The 22,028-nt window shown below is 46.9% G+C and overlaps 1 protein-coding gene across 9 annotated transcripts in view; it reads left to right on the forward strand.

The window, feature by feature from the left end:
- The window catches only part of LOC132406345 (interleukin-1 receptor accessory protein-like), a 68,959-nt gene extending 53,497 nt beyond the window's left edge, over positions 1 to 15,462 (forward strand). For all 9 annotated transcript variants that reach the window (XM_059991898.1, XM_059991942.1, XM_059991893.1 and 6 more), the window contains 5 exons: positions 1,324 to 1,472; positions 2,675 to 2,818; positions 6,316 to 6,459; positions 7,988 to 8,068; positions 11,023 to 15,462. In XM_059991898.1, the coding sequence (XP_059847881.1) occupies positions 1,324 to 1,472; positions 2,675 to 2,818; positions 6,316 to 6,459; positions 7,988 to 8,068; positions 11,023 to 11,441 (937 nt within the window). In that variant the 3' untranslated portion in view covers positions 11,442 to 15,462. The remainder of the gene's footprint in view (positions 1 to 1,323; positions 1,473 to 2,674; positions 2,819 to 6,315; positions 6,460 to 7,987; positions 8,069 to 11,022) is intronic.
- Positions 15,463 to 22,028: the final 6,566 nt, after the last annotated feature.

The raw sequence follows: 22,028 nt of genomic DNA on the forward strand, positions 1-22,028 counted from the left end.
TACCTCCTTCCTGGCAGTGGGGGGGAGGCAGGGTCAAAGGGACAGTTGGACATATGGGAGGGGTCACTGGTAATGCCGTGGGCACTGTCCTGATCGATATCTCCGATGGGTGGAAGAGGGACCGCGATGATCCTCTAAACAGTCCTCACAATCCTTTTAGAGACTTGACAGTCCGCTGCCTTGCAACTCCCATACCAGACCGTGAAGCAGCTTGTTAGGTCACTTTCGATGGCGCTCCCACACAAATTAGTTAGAATTTGTGCAGTGGGGGGGTGGGGAACAGTCTTGCTCGTATCAGTCTTCTCAGGAGGTGAGTAGGAGCCTCATGACTGCTCAGTCAGGGATTGCAGAACCCGGTGAAATACCAGCAAAGACTTATATAACCATATAACAATTACAGCACGGAAACAGGCCATCTCGGCCCTTCTAGTCCGTGCCGAACGCTCAGCCCATAACCCTCCATTCCTTTCCTGTCCATATACCTATTCAATTTTACTTTAAATGACAATACCGAACCTGCCTCTACCACTTCTACTGGAAGCTCATGCCACACAGCTACCACTCTCTGAGTAAAGAAATTCCCCCTCATGTTACCCTTAAACTTTTGCCCCCTAAGCCTCAACTCATGTCCTCTTGTTTGAATCTCCCCTACTCTCAATGGAAAAAGCCTATCCATGTCAACTCGATCTATCCCCCTCATAATTTTAAATACCTCTATCAAGTCCCCCCTCAATCTTCTACGCTCCAAAGAATAAAGACCTAACCTGTTCAATCTTTCCCTGTAACTTAGGTGCTGAAACCCAGGTAACATTCTGGTAAATCTTCTCTGTACTCTCTCTGTATTGTTGACATCTTTACAGATGTCAGAAATCAGATTATCAGATTTAAAACAAAAAATGCCAAGATTACTCAGTGGGTCAGACAGTGTTTGTGGAGCTGAGGCAGAGCTAAGGCTTTCGAAGTGGAGCAAGCCCTAGTTTAATACTTGAGCCCAAAGCCACACTATTTTCTACCACCATTGCCGAGGCTGGTGTCTATCACCTCCTTGTCGCTACTGTGTTTCAACCCTAGAATAGAAATTTCACCACTACTCTTTCACCTTATTTACCTCTTTCCTAAGGTCAGACACCAAAACTGCACACAATACTCCAAATTAGGCCTCACCAATGTCTTATACGATTTCAACATAACATCCCATCTCCTGTACTCAATACTTTTTTGATTTTCTTTATGACCCGATCTACCTGTGACGCCACTTTCAATGAGTTGTCTTTCATGTCAATAATTGTCTAACATGTCAATGGTTTTCTTTCCTTCTCCTAGTGAAGAGAAGCAGCGACTCAGGGACAAGAGAATTACCAGTACTCTGAACATCCGAGCGGTGACAAGGGCTGACATTCAGCGGAACTACACCTGCCTTGCCCAGAATAGCAAGGGATCCAAAAGTATCCAAGCGGTTTTAGTCTGGAAAGGTACCTGAACTTGGAATTGGGATTGGGATTGGAATTGGAATGTGTGGCACAGCAGCTCAGTGGTTAGCAGAACACTTTAGAGTACCAGGGACCCAGGTTCAATTCCTACCACTGTCTGTAATGGGTTTGTGCGTCTCCCCATAACCGTGTGGGTTTCCTCTAGGTGCTCCAGGTTTCCTCCCACATCCCAAAGAAGTACGGCTGGGATGATTAAGCTGTGGGCATACTCTGTGGCCAAAATGTAGTGACGCTGTAGAAATCATTGCCTCTGGCAACTGTGAACGCCAACTCGTTGGGTAAGGTTAAGGCAGAGGTTAAATGATTCTAGATTGGTCAGGGCATGAAGGGATGTGATGAAATGGCGGAGCAGCCTTAATGAGACAAATGGCCCAATTCTGCTCCTATATCTTATGGTCTTATGGCCTTGACGACAACAGGCCGTCCCCACCCATCCGTGGAAGATGTTGGTGTTTGATGCAAGCAATGGAACACACTGTGGTGTATTTTGATGCCTCAATGTTCATGTGACAATTAAGCGAAGTTGATCACTAATTAATTAATTTAATCTTTATGTACCATTCATACAGATTAATTCATTACATGGTGCATTGAGGTAGGATAAAGAGAAATAATGAGAATGCAGAATAAACTGTTTTCAGTTCCAGAGAAAGTGCAGTTCAGGTAGACAAAAAGGTGCAAGAACGTAATGAGGTAGACTGTGAGGTCAAGTGTTCATTGTATCTAACCCACTAACCCATATGTCTTTGGACTGTGGGAGGAAACCAGAGAACCCAGAGGAAACCCACATGTCATGGGAGGAAGGTACACACTCCTTACAGACAGTGGCAGGAATCGGACCTGTATGAAGCTAACAGTTCTTCACGTACAGGAACAACACGTTATCTTCTTGGGGACTTCGCAGGTCAGGTAGCATCTATAGGGGAAACTTCAGATTCTGATTCTGATTTTGATCAAGGGGGTTGTCAACATTTCGAATCGAATTCTGCAATGGTCCTGGAATGGAAATATTGACAGTTCCTATCTCTGCAATGCTGCCTGCCCTACAGAGCTTTTCTCCCCAGTGCTTCGGGTTTTTTATTTCAGATTTCCAGAATCCGCAGAGATTTTTGACTTTTTCCTTCCTTACTCCTTCTGCTGTCCTTTCCCCTTTAACCCACATCTTCTGATCTGTCCGAACCCAGGGCCCAGCTATGCGATTGGACTCGGCTGTGCACTGGGGGCCACGTTGCTGATTGTTGTCACGTCAGTCGCTGTATATCACTTCTGGTGGATTGAAATCGTTCTGTTCTACAGATTGTACTTCGGCACTGATGAAACGATAGGAGGTGAGCCATCTATCCTTCCACACAGTCATAGAATCACAGAGCATGACAGAACAGAAACAGACCCTTCAGCCCATCTCGTCCCCACTTACCTGTTTTAGGTCAACCGGGGTTTAACTCTTCGGTTAGACCACAATTTGGAGTATTGTGTTCAGTTCTGGTTGCCTCATTATAGGAAGGATGTTAGAGATGGCAAAGAGGAGATTTACCAGGATGCTGCCTGGACTAGAGAGGGTGTAGAGGAGATTCACCAGGATGCTGCCTGGATTAGAGAAGGTGCAGAGGAGATTCACCAGGATGCTACCCGGACTAGAGAGGGTGCAGAGGAGATTTACCAGAATGCTGCCTGGATTAGAGAGGGTGCAGAGGAGATTCACCAGGATGCTGTCTGGATTAGAGAGGGTGCAGAGGAGATTCACCAGGATGCTGCCTGGATTAGAGAGGGTGCAGAGGAGATTCAACAGGATGCTGCCTGGATTAGAGAGGGTGCAGAGGAGATTCACCAGGATGCTGCCTGGATTAGAGAGGGTGCAGAGGAGATTCACCAGGATGCTGCCTGGATTAGAGAGGGTGCAGAGGAGATTCAACAGGATGCTGCCTGGATTAGAGAGGGTGCAGAGGAGATTCACCAGGATGCTGCCTGGATTAGAGAGGGTGCAGAGGAGATTCACCAGGATGCTGCCTGGATTAGAGAGGGTGCAGAGGAGATTCACCAGGATGCTGCCTGGGTTAGAGAGGGTGCAGAGGAGATTCACCAAGATGCTGCCTGGATTAGAGAGGGTGCAGAGGAGATTCACCAGGATGCTGCCTGGATTAGAGAGGGTGCAGAGGAGATTCACCAGGATGCTGCCTGGATTAGAGAGGGTGCAGAGGAGATTCACCAGGATGCTGCCTGGGTTAGAGACGGTGCAGAGGAGATTCACCAGGATGCTGCCTGGATTAGAGAGGGTGCAGAGGAGATTCACCAGGATGCTGCCTGGATTAGAGAGGGTGCAGAGGAGATTCACCAGGATGCTGCCTGGGTTAGAGACGGTGCAGAGGAGATTCACCAGGATGCTGCCTGGGTTAGAGAGGGTGCAGAGGAGATTCACCAGGATGCTGCCTGGATTAGAGAGGGTGCAGAGGAGATTCACCAGGATGCTGCCTGGGTTAGAGAGGGTGCAGAGGAGATTCACCAGGATGCTGCCTGGGTTAGAGAGGGTGCAGAGGAGATTCACCATGATGCTGCCTGGATTAGAGAGGGTGCAGAGGAGATTCACCAGGATGCTGCCTGGGTTAGAGAGGGTGCACAGGAGATTCACCAGGATGCTGCCTGGGTTAGAGAGGGTGCAGAGGAGATTCACCAGCGTGCTGCCTGGATTAGAGAGGGTGCAGAGGAGATTGACCAGGATGCTGTCTGGATTAGAGAGGGTGCAGAGGAGATTTACCAAGATGCTGCCTGGATTAGAGAGGGTGCACAGGAGATTCACCAGGATGCTGCCTGGATTAGAGAGGGTGCAGAGGAGATTCACCAGGATGCTGCCTGGGTTAGAGACGGTGCAGAGGAGATTCACCAGGATGCTGCCTGGATTAGAGAGGGTGCAGAGGAGATTCACCAGGATGCTGCCTGGGTTAGAGACGGTGCAGAGGAGATTCACCAGGATGCTGCCTGGGTTAGAGAGGGTGCAGAGGAGATTCACCAGGATGCTGCCTGGGTTAGAGAGGGTGCAGAGGAGATTCCCCAGGATGCTGCCTGGGTTAGAGAGGGTGCAGAGGAGATTCACCAGGATGCTGCCTGGATTAGAGAGGGTGCAGAGGAGATTCACCAGGATGCTGCCTGGGTTAGAGAGGGTGCAGAGGAGATTCCCCAGGATGCTGCCTGGGTTAGAGAGGGTGCAGAGGAGATTCACCAGGATGCTGCCTGGGTTAGAGACGGTGCAGAGGAGATTCACCAGGATGCTGCCTGGGTTAGAGAGGGTGCAGAGGAGATTCCCCAGGATGATGCCTGGGTTAGAGAGGGTGCAGAGGAGATTCACCAGGATGCTGCCTGGATTAGAGAGGGTGCAGAGGAGATTCACCAGGATGCTGCCTGGATTAGAGAGGGTGCAGAGGAGATTCACCAGGATGCTGCCTGGATTAGAGAGGGTGCAGAGGAGATTCACCAGGATGCTGCCTGGATTAGAGAGGGTGCAGAGGAGATTCACCAGGATGCTGCCTGGGTTAGAGACGGTGCAGAGGAGATTCACCAGGATGCTGCCTGGATTAGAGAGGGTGCAGAGTAGATTCACCAGGATGCTGCCTGGATTAGAGAGGGTGCAGAGGAGATTCACCAGGATGCTGCCTGGGTTAGAGAGGGTGCAGAGGAGATTCACCAGGATGCTGCCTGGATTAGAGAGGGTGCAGAGGAGATTCACCAGGATGCTGCCTGGATTAGAGAGGGTGCAGAGGAGATTCACCAGGATGCTGTCTGGGTTAGAGAGCACGTCTTATAAGGACAGGTTGAGTGAGCTCGGGCTTTTCTGTTTGGGGTGAAGGACGAGAGATGACTTAATAGAGGAGTGGGAGATGATAAGGAACATTGATCGAGTGAACCGCCAGAGACTTTTTCTCTGTTGGAAGTGGCCTGGGAAATAATTTTAAGGTCATTGGAGGAGAGAGCCATTCAGGTGGGTTTAAACTAATTTTGCAGGGGGTTGGGGACTGGAGTGACAGTGTTAGGATGATGCACTTGGTGTAGTGAGACTGCTAGCAAGAGAGTCTCTGTCCATATCTATCTGAAGCCAGGGTCAATCACAGAGCCCACTATATGGAACTTACCAAGAACTGACCTGGCTCTCTGGTGAACTCACAAGGAATGTAACTTTATAAGGCGTTAGTCAGGCCACATTTTGGAGTATTGTGAGCAGTTTTGGGTCCCATTTCTAAGAAAGGATATGCTGGCATTGAAGAGAGTCCAGAGGAAGTTCACGAGAATGAAAGGAATGTTTGATAGTTCTGGGCCTATACTTGCTGGAGTTGAGAAGAATGAGGGGAGATCTTACTGAATTCTATCAAATATTGAAAGGCCAGGATAGAGGGGATATGGAGAGGATGTTTCATAATTGGGGGAGTCTAGGACCTGAGGGCACAACCTCAGAAAAGAGGGACATCCTTTTAGACCAGAGATGGGGAGAAATTTCTTTAGCCAGAGTGTGTTGAAGCTGTGGATCATTGTCACAAATGACTGTGGATACTAAGCCATGCGGTATATTTAAAGTAGAGGTTGATAGGTTCTTGATTAGAAAGGGAATCAAAGGTTATGCAGAGAAGGCAGGAGAATGGGGTTAAGAGAGATAGTAAATGAGCCATGGTGGAGCAGTCAATGGGCTGAATGGCCTAATTCTGCTCCTATGTTTTCTGGTGGTCGTGCCCTCCGTAGTGTAGCCTTGGCCCAGACCAGTTAACACCGGACCCTGTGCAAGGGGAGGACAACAGTCGACAGCTGAGCATTAGTGCACTGCCAGTGTTTGTATGCTCTACAGATGGGAAGGAATATGATGCCTATGTGTCATACGCACGGAGCACCGAAGAGGAGGAGTTTGTCCTGATGACTCTTCAAGCTGTCCTGGAAAACGAGTATGGTTATAAGATCTGTATTTACGACCGGGACAGTTTGCCTGGTGGAGGTATGTGTGCGGTTTCTAGCGGATAATCATTCTCTTCGCCACTGTCACTTCATAATCTTCCTCACCCTACTCTCCATCGAAAATTATGGCATGGTTGTGCAGAGGCTAGCGTAATACTTTACAGTGCCAGTGACCCAGTTTCTATTCCAGCTGCTGTCTGTAAGGAGTTTGTATGTTCTCCTCATAACCCTTTTGGTTTCCTCCGGGTGCTCCAGTTTCCTTTCACAGCCAAAAGACAATGGGCTAGGAATAGTACGTTGTGGGCATGCTACGTTGGCACGAGAAGCATGGCAACTCCTGTGGGCTACCCCCAGCACACCATCGGACTGTGTTGATGCTTGATGCAAAATGACACATCTCACTTTGTAAGACCATAACATATTGGATCAGAATTAGACCATTTGCCCCATTGAGTCTGCTCTGCCATTTCATAATGATTGATCCATTTTCCCTCTCAGCCCAAAATCTCCTGTCTTCTCCCCATATCCCTTCATGCCCTGACTAATCAAGAACTTACCAACCTCTGCCTTAAATACACTCAATGACTTGGCCTCCACAGCCACCTGTGGCAATGAATTCCACAGATTCACCATCACTGGTGAAAGATAATCCTAATCTCCATTCTAAATGTCGTCCCTCTATTCTGAGGCTGCGTCCCCTGGTCTTGGACTCCCCCAACATCCCATTCACATCCACTCTATCTAGACTTTTCAAAATTTGATCAGTTTCAATGAGATGCCGTCCTCATTCTCCATCTATGTTTCGATACACATGTGACAAATAAACCTAATATTTTATCTCAATCATCTTCTAAACATTTCATTTGAACCTCTTACAGAATCAGAATCAATTTTATTATCTTTGTCTTACCTGACGATTGTTTGAGTGCTCTGTACTTTCTCTGTAGCTCTACTGGTTGATGTTCGGAAAACACAAACCAATAGGCACAGGAGCAGCCTCCACCCTGATGACGTATGACCATGAAATAGTTCCCTAGTACTATAAATTGCACTCAGCCTCACAATCCACCTTGTTATGATTTTCCACCTTATTGCTTACCTGCACTGAACTTTATCTGTAACTGGCACACTTTATTCCGTATAAACAAGAAAAAATCCGCAGATGCTGGAAATCCGAGTATCATACACCAATTGCTGGAGGAACTCAGCAGGCCAGGCAGCATCTGTGGAAAAGAGTACAGTTGACATTTTGGGCCAAAACCCTTTATTCTGCATTTGTTGTATTACCTCGGTACAGCAAAGGAACAGGCCCTTTGGCCCACAATGTTGTGCTGAACTAATTAAATTAGTCATCAAATGGCCAACTAAACTCATCTCTTCTGCCTACACAATTCCATATCCCTCCATTCTCCTCACGTTCACTATCGAGATGTCATTGTGTGGGAACACAGTGGGCTAACCGGTGGTGGGCTGTGGGAGGGTCAGTGCTTCATTCCCAATAGACTTTGTTGTCCCCGCAGTGAACTTTCACACCAACCCCCTGACCTGTCTTTTTCCATTTTCTCCAGTCATCACGGACGAGACCCTGGCCTGTATCTGGAGGAGCCGCAGGCTGGTGGTGGTGCTGAGCCCAAACTACCTGACGAACGGTACTGTAATGAAAATTACTTTAAAATCTGTTCCACATCGTTTTTTTGATTCAGCAGGAGGCGTTTGCGTAACAATTTGCAAATAAAGCTGACTCAAATCAAACTACTAACCACCTCTGGGCTGTGGGAGGAAACCGGAGCACCTGGAAGAAACCAACATCCACGTGGGAATTGAACTCTGAACGCTGCTAATTGCTGTGCTACTGTGGTGCCCTATCTTCCCTATCTTGTCCCTGTCTTCTCCAATTTAACATTAAAAATGGTCTCTCCATCTGTCTCTCTATATTCGTAAAATATCTCTCTCTCTCTCTTGCACAAAGAAATTGCAACTTTTGATACCCTTCAAACCCTAGCACTAGTACTTTCCCATGACATTATGTACCGGCACCAGCACAATGAGCTCAACTTCCCCACCCACTCATGTTTTTCATTATTATGATAACGGTGATAGACCTGTACTCCCCTCTAGTTCTCAAAATATTGCTGTGGCTGGTTCTCTTGTACTTTCTCAAAATAATCCCCAAGCAGTAAGGCTGATCAACACCTGCACCCATTAATCCCCCCAACCTCCACTTCTCGATCATTTCCTGTCGGACAGCTTATGTAGAGACTCTCCTGTGCCTAGTGTCACTTTATGGACGTACAATCGGTCTATGTATATAAACTATCTTATGCATTTATATTTTTGTGTTTTTTATTATTGCGTTCTTTAACTTATTGTGTTTTTTCTGCGATGAAGACCACAAGATATAGCAGCAGAATTAGGCCATTCAGCCAATTTCCACCTTAAATACACCCAAGGACTTGGCCTCCACCACAGTTTGTGGCAGAGCATTCCACATATTTACTACTCTCTGGCTAAACAAATTCCTCCTTAGCTCTGTTCTAAAGGGTCTCCTTTTCAACTTTGAGACTGTGCCCTCCAGTTTTGGATACCCCCCAGAGGAAACATCCTCTCCACATCCACCCTATCCAGTCCTTTCAACATTCTGCAGGACTCAATGAAATCCCCTCACATTCTTCTAAATTGCAGGGAGTCCAGTCCCAAAGCTGCCAAACACTCTTCATATGTTAACCCCTTCAATCCAGAACACTGTTGTGAACCTCCTCTGGACTCTCTCCAATGACAACACATCCTTTCTGAGATACGGGGCCCAAAACTGTTGACAATACTCCAAGTGCAGCCTGACTGGTGTCTTATAAAGCCTCAGCATTATCTCCTTGTTTTTATATTCTATACCCATGAAATAAATGCCAACATTGCATTTGCCTTCTTTACCACAGACTCTGGGAGTCTTACACAAGGACTCCTGAGTCCCTCTGCACCTCTGATGTTTGGATTTTCTCCCCATTTAGGTAATAGTCTGCACTATTGTTCCTTTTACCAAAATACAGTATCATACATTTCCTAACACTGTATTCCATCTGCCACTTTTTTGCCTTTTTGTCTAAGTCCTGCTGCAATCGCGTTACTTCTTCAGCACTACCTACCTTTCCACCTATCTTCGTATCATCCACAAACGTTGCCACAAAACCATCAATTCCATTATCTAAATCATTGACAAACAATGTGAAAAGTAGTGTCCCAATACTGACCCCTGAGGAACACCACTAGTCACTGGCAGACAACCAGAAAAGGCCTCTTATTCCCACCCACTACCTCCTGCCTGTCAGCTATTCCTCTATCCATGCCAGTATCCTTCCTGTAACGCCATAGGATTTTATTTTGTTAAGCAGATCTTGTGTGGCACCTTATTAAATGCCTTCTGAAAATCCTAGGAAATGACATCCACTGCCTCTCTTTTGTCCACCCTGCTTGTTACTTCTTGAAGAACTCCAACAGATTTTTCAGGCAAGATTTCCCTTAACAGAAACCTTGCTGATTTTGACTTATTTTGTCATTAGTCTCCAAGTACTTCGAAACCTCGTCCTTAATAATGGACTCCAGCACTTTCCCAACCACCGAGGTTTGGCTAACTGGCCTATAATTTCCTTTCTTTTGCCTTCCTCCCTTCTTAAAGAGTGGAGTGACATTTGTAATCTTCCAGTCCTCCAGGACCATGCCAGAGTCAAGTGAGTCTTGAAAGATCATGACCAGTGTATTTGTATTCTCTTCAGCAACCTTCCACTGGACTCAGTAGTCCATCTGGTCCAGGTGACTTATCCACCTTAAGACCTTTGTGTTTGCCTCGCAGTTTTTCCTTTGTAACAGCAATGGCGCTCACTCCTGCTCCCTGACACTCACAGACCCCTGGCACATTGCTGGTGTCTTCCACAGCAAAGCTTGATGCAAATTTCTTTGTCCCCCATTACTATCTCACCAGCATTTTCGAGTGGTCCAATATCCACTCTCACCTCCTTGTTATTCTTTATACAACTGAAAAATCTTTTCATATCCTGCTTATATTATTGGCAAGTCTGCCTTCATATTTCAGCTTTTCCCTTCCTATAGTTTTTTCAGTTGCCTTTTGTCGGATTTTAAAAGCTTCCCAATCGTCCAACTTCCTGCTCACTTTTGCTACCTATTCAGCCCTTTCCTTGGCTTTTATGCAGTCCTTAACTTCCCATGTTAGCCAGTTGCCTTCCCCTGTCATTCTTCTGAGGGACATTCAATCCTGCACCTTGTGATCTATTCCCAGGAACTGGCTCTGCTGTCATTCCTGCCTGTATCCCCCTCCAATCCACCTGGGCAAGCTGCTCTCTCATGCCTCTGTAATTCCCTTTGTTCCACTGCGATACTGATACGAGTGAGTTATGCCTCACTCTCTCAGATTGCAGTATGAACCAGATCTGGAGTAACAATTAGTTTGTTCTATTTTACACGTGTACTGGAAAAGGCTTCAAACAATCTTACATTAAAAAAATCTTGAAAGCCCCTGTAAGCTAACATGATTTTGTCTAACTTTATTTCGGCATGTACCAAGGAGGAATTAGATTTAACTCTTTCCTTGCAGGTACCCAGGCGCTCCTGGAGCTGAGGGCAGGCATGGAGCGGATGGCCAGCACAGGCCAGATCCGGGTGATCCTGGTGGAGTTCCGCCCGGTGGAGAAGGTCAGTCAGGTGGCCGAGCTGAGGAGACTGAAAGCTGTGATGGCCACTATCAAGTGGAGAGGGGAGCAATCACGGGACCCCAAGAGCAAGTTCTGGAAGCAGCTCCGTGTCTCCCTGCCCACGCGGCGAGCGACCAGGGCACCTGCGGCAAAGAGTTCCAGGCTGATCTACAAGAAACTCGGTTCCTCGGATCTCCCTAGACCTTTGGTTTCAGATGACCAGTCGCTTTCCCGCGATGGTCGTATCGGCCACGAGAAACGGCCAAGCACAACTGACTCGTGTCCCGAGGAGTTGCTACAGGCTGAGTCCTCCATGCTTTAACCCTTTCTGTGGAACCTGCTTTGTGCAAAACAACCACGTAGAGACCCAAGCAATGGGGACAGCGGTTGTACGTGTGGACACTGCAGGCATGGTCAGGGATCACTGCCCTGGAGAAGAGTGGGGGCTGCCACTGTCTCAATTACCTGGTATGACAATCCAGATGTTTTAAGAGTACCATACACAAAAATGCTGGAGGATCGCAGCAGGTCAGACAGCATCTATGGAGAGGGAAAAGCAGTCGACATTTTGGGCCAAGACCCTTGATCAGGACTGGGAAGGAAGGTGAAAGAATACGAAGGTGGGTGGAGGGGAAGGAGTACAAGCTGGAAGGTGATAGGTGAAGCCAGGTGAGGGGGAAGGTAGGTGGGTGCAGGAGGGGAAGAAGTAAGAAACTGGGAAGAGATAGGTGGAAGAGGTAAAGGGATAGAGAAGAAGGAACCTGATAGGAGAGGAGAGTGGGCCAAGGGAGAAAGGGAAGGAGAAGGGGCGCCAGGGGGCAGTGATCAGCAGCTGAGGAGAGAGAAAAGGTAAGAGGGGAGCCCAGGTGCATTAGAAGAAGAGGGAAGGGGAGGGGGAGAAATTACCAGAAACTGGAGAAATTGATATTCATGCCATCAGGCTGGAGGATACACACGTCTTCCTCCTGAGAGTGGGTCTATTTGGCAGAAGAGGCGGCCATGAATTGGCATGGGAGCTGGGTTTGGAATTAAAATGGTTGGCCGCAGGAAATCCGTGTTTGTTGTGGACAGAGCGAAGGTGCCCCACAAAGTGGCCAGATTTTTAAGAATGATATAATATATTCTTTTGACTAAGTAACTGAATTTACCTTGTGTTCTTGTTTCCTGAACGGTGTCTCCCACACAGACAGACAGACTTACTTTATTGATCCCGAGGGAAACTGGATTTCGTTACAGTCGCACCAACCAAGAATAGAGTAGAAATATAGCAAAATAAAACCAGAAATAATTAAATGATAATAAGTAAATTATGCCAAGTGGAAATAAGTCCAGGACCAGCCTATTGGCTTAGGGTGTCTGACACTCCGAGGGAGGAGTTGTAAAGTTTGATGGCCACAGGCAAGAATGACTTCCTATGACGCTCAGTGTTACATCTCGGTGGAATGAGTCTCTGGCTGAATGTACTCCTGTGCCTAACCAGTACATTATGGAGGCCTTAGCTCGGATTGGCACACAGTTGTGGTAAAGGAGTTCTAGCCCTTTACACAGTGATGAGAAGCACTGACAGAATAGACAGTATCGTTCTGTCAGGATTGAACAGTCTAACACCAGAGGGTATGCATTTAAGATGAGATGGGGATACGTTCAGTGGAGAATGTGTGCGACGGGAGTTCCCACACACAGTGAGGTGGGAGCCTGGATTGTGTTCAGTGAGTGATGGAGACACATTGCCCCTATCAAAGTTATAAAGCATTGGTCAGTTAATAAGGTGAGCAGTTTTGGGCCCCTTACCTGAGAAAGGATGTGCTGCCATTGGAGAGAATCCAGAGAAGGTTCACGAGAATGATCCTGAAAAAGAGGAGCGTTTGATGGCTCTGGGCCTGTACCCGCTGGAGTTCAGAAATCTGAGGAGGGATCTCATTGAATTTTGAAAGGCTTAGATAGAGTGGATATGGAGAGAATGTTTCCTATAATGCGTGAGTCTAGGACCAGCGGGTACAGTCCCAGAATATTAGTATATCCCTTTAGAACAGAGATGAGGGGGAATTTAGCCAGAGGGTAGAGAATCCATGGAACTGATTGCCATGGACAGCCAAGTCATTGAGTACGTTTAATGTGGAGATTGAAAGGTTCTTGATTAGTAAGGGTTCCAAAGGTCATGGTGTGGGGCGGGGTGGGGGAGAGACATTATAGGATTGAGAGGGTTAATAAATCAGCCCATGACAGAATGGCATTGCAGATTTGATGGGCCAGATGGCCTAATTCTATGACTGTGTTTCATGGCCTAATTACAGACTCAGACACCGAGGTCCCTCTAAACAATGTAGGGAGATTAAATGAGGAGTAAAGAGGCTTATATTGTGCAGGTAAAGGTAGTTTCAATTACAGAATGTCTGGGGTGAGAGGGCACCTTTATGATGCTGGCTGCTTTGCTGAGGCAGTGAGGAGTGTAGAGTGACCATGGAGTGGAGTGCTCCGTTGTGTCCTTGACTCTCTGTGCTTCCCTACAGTCACGGACAGAGCCTCTCTTTCTTACCCGTGCTGGTAGATTGTCTCACAACTTTTCATGAACATTACCTGAGAGTAGGAAGGGTTAAACATTCAGAGATGACATACACGCAGTGGCCACTTTATTAGGTACACCTGCTCTTTAATGCAAATGTCTAATCAGCCGATCGTGGCAGCACTCGATGCACGAAAGCATGCAGACATGGTCAGGAGCTTCAGTGGTTCAGACCAAACATTAGAACGGGATGAAATGTGGTCCAAGTGATTGACCATGGAATGATTTTTGGTTTGAGCGTCTCAGAATCTGCTGAACTCCTGGGATTTTCACGCACAGCAGAGTTTACAGAGAATGGTGTGAAAACAAACGGAAACATCCAGTGGGCGGCAGGACTGTGGGTGAAAACGCCTCGTTAACGAGAGAGGTCAGCGGGGAGCGGCCAGAGTGCTTCGAGCTGACGGGAAGGCGACAGTAACTCAAATAACCGCACGATACAACAGTGGTGGGCAGAAGAGCATCTCCGAATGTACGACACATCGAACGTTGAAGTGGATGGGCGACAGCAGCAGAAGATCACAGACATACACTCAGTGGCCACTTTATTAGGTACAGGAGGTAACTAATCAAGTGGCCACTGTGTGTATATGTTGTTCTTGAACAGCGTGTGGTTCAGCTGGGAGTACAAGAAGGAGAGGGTGGGGGCTGGAGTGGGTTTCATTGCCTCCCTGACAAACAGAGTCAAAAATTGTGACACTGCCAACTGTGGCCAGAGGTCCAGCAACAGAACAGCTATTAAACAGAGACTGGTTGTAGTGTAACAGCTCTGATGGTTTCACCAGGATAAGGTATGCAGAGAAGCCGCACGTTACTGTCTCTCAATCTCCTAAGAAAACCAAAAGAAACTCTATTCCATCAGCCAGTTTATCCGCACCTTCAGCTGTTGCCCAGTAGATCCAGTACTAACCGGAACCCGCTGACATAACGGGTTGGCTTCGTCAGCCACCATGAGACAGTGTACAGGAGCTGGAGCAGCTGGTAGAATGGAGTGAGCACAACTTGTGTCTCAACGTGGACCAGACCAAACAGATGATTGTGCACTTTCGCAAGGTGCAGGCTGACCACCTCTAAGTGCACATAAATGGCTCCCCTGCAAAGAGAGGAACATCAATTCTCCACAGTGAATGATCTCACCTGGGGTCTTAACATCATCACTTTAGTCAAGAAAGCACGTCAGAATGTCCACTCTGTGAGGAGATAGAGGTGAGTGAGGCTCCACTCACCTCCCCAATCTCACCAATTCTTACAGGAGCAGCATTGAGAGCGTTCTGACAAGCTCCAGCAGGAAGTGCAAAGCATCTAACGCAGAACTCTACAAAGGGTTGTGAGGACTGCTGAAAGGGGTATCACTTACGCCCATCAAAATATTTATCTGTGTATGTAGAGGCCTTTGGTATTGTCAGTGATCTGTCCACCTGTCCAATAATCTCTCTGACCCCCTACCATCAGTCACAGGTACTGTAGCATTAGGACAAGAACTGTGTTGATGGGAAACAGTGAGACTAATGAACCTCCTGTCACCACCCAGGCTCCATCACACATGAAGTGCCAGTAATGGCACCCTGTTTACTTTTTAACTTGTGTTGTAAATGCACCTTATGCTGAATGTCAAACTTCTGGAATATATTTGAATATTTATTAATTTATTTGTGGTAATATTACTTTGTGTTTTGTGTGAGTTATATGTACTGTGTTGTTTACTTTGGTCTGGAGGAACATTACTTCATTTGGCGATGTACATGTATATGGCTGACTGACAATAAACTTCAATTTGAACTTGTATGTGAACTTTATAAATCGAATTTAGAGTCCACATGGTAGGAACTGAAATGTAGTTTATAAGTAAGTGACAGGGATAGTGTTGGATGTGAGGCAATAACATCATAAAATACCCAGTAGGAGCAGAATCAGGCCATTTGGCCCATCTGCCATTTCATCATTGGCTGATTTATTATCCCTCTCTATCCCATTCTCCTGCCTTCTCCTTTGACACCCTGACTAATCAACAACTCTATCTGGTCTTCAATAGTTAGTGGGTTTCAATGAGATTCTTCCCCAGCCCCCCAATTCTTCTAAACTTCAGCAGGTACAAAGTTCAAAGTAAATTTAGTTTAATGCCACCATACACAACATATTCAAAAAAACCGTAATAGAATAATAATCATAATACAGGTATCCCCTGCTTTACGAATGTTTGTTTTATGCCACTTCACTTTTCCAAAAGACCTACATTGGTAACCTGTTTTCGCATTACAAAGAGGATTTCACTTTATCGAAAATTTTTCCCATATAAATTTTCGCTTTACACCATTTCGGCTTAAGAAAGGTTTCGTAGGAACGCTCTGCCTTTGTAAAGGGGGGGGCACCTGTGAAAGACTGCACCAATTTGGGCGTTCAACCAGTGTGCAAAAGACAACAAACTGTGCAAAGAAAGAAATAATAAATAAATAAGCAAGCAAGCAAGCAATAAGCATCAAGAACATGAGATGAGGAGTCCTTGAAAGAGAGTCCATAGGTTATGGGACCATTTCAATGATGGGGAAAATGAAGTTGAGTGAAGTTATCCCCTCTGGTTCAAGATCCTGATGGTTGAGGGGTAATAACTCCTACTGAAACTGGTTGTGTGAGCCCTGAGGCTCCTGTACCTCCTTCCTGATGACAGCAGCAAGAAGAGAGCATGGCCTGGGTGGTGGAAGTTCCTGATGATGGGTGCTGCTTTCCTGCAACTATGTTTCTTGTAGATGTGCTCAATGGTTGGGAGGGCATTACCTGTGATAGTCTGGGCTGTTTCCACTATTTTTTTGGAAGATCTTCTGTTCGAGGGTATTGGTATTTCCATACCAGGCTGTGATGCAGCCAGTAAATATACTCTCCACCACATAGCTATAGAAGTTTGTCAAAGTTTTAGATATCATGTCGAATCTTCGCAACTCCTTAGGAAGTGAAGGCACTGCCGTGTTTTCTTCATAACTGATTTTATGCACTGAGCCCAGGGCAGGCCCTCTAAAATGATACCACTGAGGAATTTAAGATTGCTGACCCTCTCCACCACCGATGAGGACTGGCTCTCGGACCTCTGGATTCTTCCTCCCGAAGTCAATAATCAGCTCCTTGGTCTTGCGAGCATTCAGTGAGACGTAGTTGTTGTGACACCATGTAGCCAGATTTTCATGTAGCCTGATTTATCACCACCTTAGATTCGACCTACAGCAGCAAACTCGAACATGGCATTGGAGCTGTGCTTAGCCACACAGTTGTAAATGTAAAGCAAGTAAGGCAGGGGGCTAAGTACACAGCCTTGTGGTGAACCTGCGCTGATGGTGATTGTGGAGTACACGTTGCCAATCCAAACTGGCTGGGGTCTGCAAGTGAAGAAATCAGAGTATCAATTGCACAAGGAGGTATTGAGGCCAAGCTCTTGAAGCTTATTGATTAGTTTTGCGGGGACAATGGTATTGAATGCTGAGCTGCAGTTGATAAAGAGCATCTTTGCTGACCAGATGTTCCTGGGTTGAGTGAAGAGCCAGTGAGATGGCATCTGTTGTGGGCCTGTGATACTGGTATAAGCAAACTGGAGCAGATCCAGGTTGCACCTCAGGCAGAAGTTGATATGTCTCATCGCCAACCTCTCAAAGCACTTCATCACCTTGGGCGTCAGAGCTACTGGATGATCGTCATGGAGGCAGGTACCACATTCTTCTTACCGCACAGGATCGAAACAAGCTGCAGAAAGATGGACTCAGTCAGCTCCAGCACCGGCACGAACCTCCGTAGCACCCAGGACACCTTCAAGCAGCAATGCTTCAAAAAGGCGGCATCCATCATTAAAGACTATAGTCACCCAGGACATGGCTGCTTCTGATTACTACCATCAGGGAGGAGGTATGAAGGCACACATTCAACGATTCAGGAAGGGGTTCTTCTCCTCTGCCATCCGATTTCTAAATGGACATCACTACTCATAGATATTTACTGTCATTTACGGCCCGTACTATCATGTATTGCATTGTACTGCAGCCACAAACACAACAAATTTCACATCGTATGCTGGTGATATGAAACCTGATTCTGATTAGTTAAACTTTAACCTTTTGGCAGATGCAAAGAGTGAACCTTCCCCGTGAAACTGGGTTTCTGACACAGCCTGTGTGTCAGGAGAAGGGGCAATGATGGGTGGGTACATTTGCTCTGTCAGAAGGCAGGATATCCTACATCTCATTCCCATTCCGACATGTTGGTCCATGGCCATGCTCAGGTTGGGGGAGCAAAATCTCGTATTCCATCTGGGTAGCATTCAATCTGACAGCACAAACATCGATTTCTCAAACTTCTGGTAACTTCTACCCCTCCCCCATTCCTCACTCTCCTTACCCTCTTACCTCTTCCTCTCAACTGCCATTGGTGCCTCTCCTCCTATCAGATTCCTTCTTCTTCAGACCTTTCCTCTTCCACCAATGTCCTCACAGCATCTTACCTTCCCCTCCACCCAGCCATGTTCCCCCTCACCACACACTGTTTTTCTGGCTTCTTTTCGCTCCTTTCCAGTCCTGCTGAAGGGTCTCGGCCTGAAATGTCAGCTCCATGTTCCCCTCCATGGATACTGCTTGACCAGCTGAGTTCCTCCAGAATTTTATGTGTGTTGCTCAAGAGTTCCAGCATCTAGAAAATGCCCCGTATTTATGTCTGTGTCTGTTTTTGTTCTGGAAGATGCTGGGCCTCCAGAGCGAGTTTTATGAGACCCCAAATGATCTCTTGACAAGCTCTGAAGCAAGAGAGGCCATCCCAAACAACATGGCAGCCCCCATCTCCAGAGGTACTGACCAGGCATAGCAAGACACATTTCATTATTACTGGTATGGGTTTATTATTGTCACCTCCCCCACGATACCATGAAAAGCTTGTCTTGCAGACTGTTTGTACAGATCAGATCGTTGCACAGTGTGCTGAGATAGAACAAGGTAGAAGATTGACGATGCAGAATGAAGCGAAGCAGCAACAGAGAGAGGGCAGCGCTGGCAAACAATAACGTGCAAGATTGGAACGAGGTAGAACGCGAGGACAAGAGCCCATCTTGCTGCAAGGGGTCTGTTCACAAGTCTGACAACAGCATTTGAGCCTGGTGGGACGTGCGTTCAAGCCTGTGTACCTTGGGAGGGGGGAGTGGAGAGAATGCCCGGGGTGGGTGGGGTCTCTGGTTATGCTGGAGGCTTTGCTGAGGCAGTGAGAAGTGTAGGCATGAAGGGGTTTGGTTCCTGAGATGGACTGAGCTGAGTCCACAGCTTACTGTAGTTTCTTGCAATCACAAGCAGAGAGGGCCTGATGCATCCAGACACAATGCTTTCTTTGAGGCCTAACTTGGAGTATTGTGTGCAGTTTTGGTCACCTACCTACAGGAGAGATGTAAACATAGTTGAAAGAGTGCAGAGAAAATTTACAAGGATGTTGCTGGGTCTGGAGGACCCGAGTTATAAGGAAAGATTGAATAGGTTAGGACTATATTGCCGAGAATGTGGAAGATAGAGAGGAGATTTGATAGAGGTATACAAATTATGGAGGGTATCGATAGGGTAAATGCAAGCAGGTTTTTTCCACTGAGGTTGGGTGGGACTACAACCAGAGGTCATGGGTTATGGGTGAAAGGTGAAAAGTTTAAGGGGAACATGAGGGGAAACTTCTTCACTCAGAGGGTCATAAGAGTGTGGAATGAGCTACCAGTGTAGGTGGTGCATGCGAACGCGATTTCAACATTTAAGAGAAGTTTGAATAGGTACATGAGTGGTAGGAGTATGGAGGGCTGTACTCCTGGTGCAGGACTAGATGGCCATACCGTGGAGAGTATTCTGACAGGCTGCATCACTGGCTGGTATGGGGGTGGGGGGGGGGGCTACTGCACAGGATCAAAAGAATCAACAGAAAATTGTAAAATTAGTCGGCTTCATCTTGGGCACTAGCCTACAAAGTACCGAAGACATCTCCAAGGAGCAGTGTCTCAGAAAGGCAGTGTCCATTATTAAGGACCCCCAGCGACCAGGGCATGCCTTTTTCTCACTGTTACCACCAGGAAGGAGGTACAGAAGCCTGAAGACACACAATCAGCGATTCAGAAACAGCTTCTTCTCCTCTGCCATCCGATTCCTAAATGGACATTGAACCCATGAACACTAACTCACTTTTTAAAATTATATATTACTTGCTTTTGCATGATTTTTAATCTATTCTATATACATATACTGTAATCAATATACTTATTGTTTTTCTTCCTTCTATGTTTGTCATGTATTGCATTGTAATGCTGCTGCTAACTTGGCAAATTTCATGACACATGCCAGTGATAATAAACTTGATTCTGATTCTGAAAATGGGGTTGAGAGGGATCATAAATCAGCTATGTTGGAATGGGAGCAGACTGTACCGGCCGAGTGGTCTAATTCTGCTCTTCTGCTTTACGGTCTTTTGGTCATAGAAACATTCCGAATGTTAAAAGGCCTGAACAGATTAGATACGGCAAAGTCATTTCCCATGGTAGGGGAGTCAAGGACAAGAGGGCACGACTTCAGGATTGAAGGACGTCCATTTAGAACTGAGATGCGAAGAAGTTAGTCAGAATTTGTTGCCACGAGCGGCTGTGGAGGCCAAGTCATTGGGTGCATTTAAGGCAGAGATAGATAGGTTCTTGATTAGCCAGGGCATCAAAGGGTGTTGGGAGAAGGCAGGGAAGTGGGGATGACTGGAAGAATTGGATCAGCCCATGACTGAATGGTGGAGCAGACTCGATGGGCCAAATGGCCTACTTCTGCTCCTATATCTCATGGTCTTATGGCTTAAATAAAGCTAATCTTTAAATCTTTATCTCTTTATCCTCCAGTTACCATCACGTGGTATATAAAGTTCTTGAGGAAGGGGTGGCCTCCCCCACCCCCCCCCCCCCCAGAGTGCTGCATCTGCGGTTCTGCCATCTCCCTCCTGTACCTGGCCTCTTGCTGTGCAGAAAGTGAAGGAAACTTTCCCTATGCGCATTAGGAGAACTCGCCAGACGCGTCACTGGAGGACATCCCGCGCTGGAGAAAGGCAACATGGTTCCTAGCCTCTCCTCCATACTTTTCCAGTCCTGATGAAGAGCCTCGGTTCTAAACGTTGACTGTTTATTCATTTCCATACGCTGCCTGGTGAGTAGTGGGGAGAACACTAACTGCCTGGGGTGGAAACACCAATACCCTTGAACGGAAAGTCCTACAGAAAGTAGTGGGCGCGGCCCAGTCCGTCGCTGGAAAAGCTCTCTCACATCCTCCTGGAAAGCTGTCGTAGGGAAGCAGCGTCAATCCACCGTCCAGTAGATGTTCTCTCCTCACCGCTGCCAGGAGTTATGGGAGCCTCAGCACTCACACCAGTAAGGTCAGGAACAGTTGCTATCCCTCAACCATCAGTCTCTTGACCCAAAGGGTCACTCACCTCCACTTGCCCCATCAGCGAAATGTTTCCAAAGCCTGTGGACTCAATGTCAAGCACTTTTCATCTCATGCTCTCGATACTTACTGCTTATTTATTTACTATTATTTCTGCCGTTTGTATTTGCACAGCTCAGGAGGTGCAGAGTGAGGTGGTCTTTCATTGTTTCTGTTATAGCTACTATTCCATAGATTCATGGACGATGGCATATATGTACGTCAATAATAAAAACAGTTACTTTGCTTCCCCGAGTCCTTCGGCATTTTGTGTGCTCACAGGCAACGTGGACTTTGTGGCAAATGGACCATGTCTGACATCTGGTGGGCACTCCAGTAATTACAGAAGGGGGTCCATCCAGGAGAGAGAACAGGTTTATTCAGTGTCGTGCCTCTCCCCAAACTTTTGCCCTACAACATAATCGTTTTTTTAATCACACCAGCCTACAAACTTGGAAGGCGTCAACATCTCAGAGGACCAACACATTGATGCAATCGCAGAGGAGGCACGCCAACTATCTCATTAGAAGATTTAAGAGATTGGGTTTGTCACCAAAAGACTTAGAAATTTCTTTAGCTGGTTGCACCATAGCCTGGAATGGAGGCTAGTGCACGGGACTGCAAGAGGCTGCAGAGTGCTGTAGACTCACGTTCAAGGACACCTCCAAGAAGCAGCGCTTCCAGAATGCGATATCTAGCTCTTGGGGCCCTCCCGATTGCCCTCTCCTCATTACTACCGTTAGGGGGCAGGTACTGGATCAGTTTGCAAGATGAGCTTTTCACTGTCCAGGGAGGGCGACCTCTTCTGGTGAAGGGGCTTGTCATGTTCACTCAGGGCCAGCTCACCCATCTTTGGTCCCCAGAGGACACTCAGCTCTCACCTGTGGCTCCAAGTAGCTGTTAG

This window comes from Hypanus sabinus, chromosome 2 (genome assembly GCF_030144855.1).
Source record: "Hypanus sabinus isolate sHypSab1 chromosome 2, sHypSab1.hap1, whole genome shotgun sequence".
Lineage (NCBI taxonomy): Eukaryota > Metazoa > Chordata > Chondrichthyes > Myliobatiformes > Dasyatidae > Hypanus > Hypanus sabinus.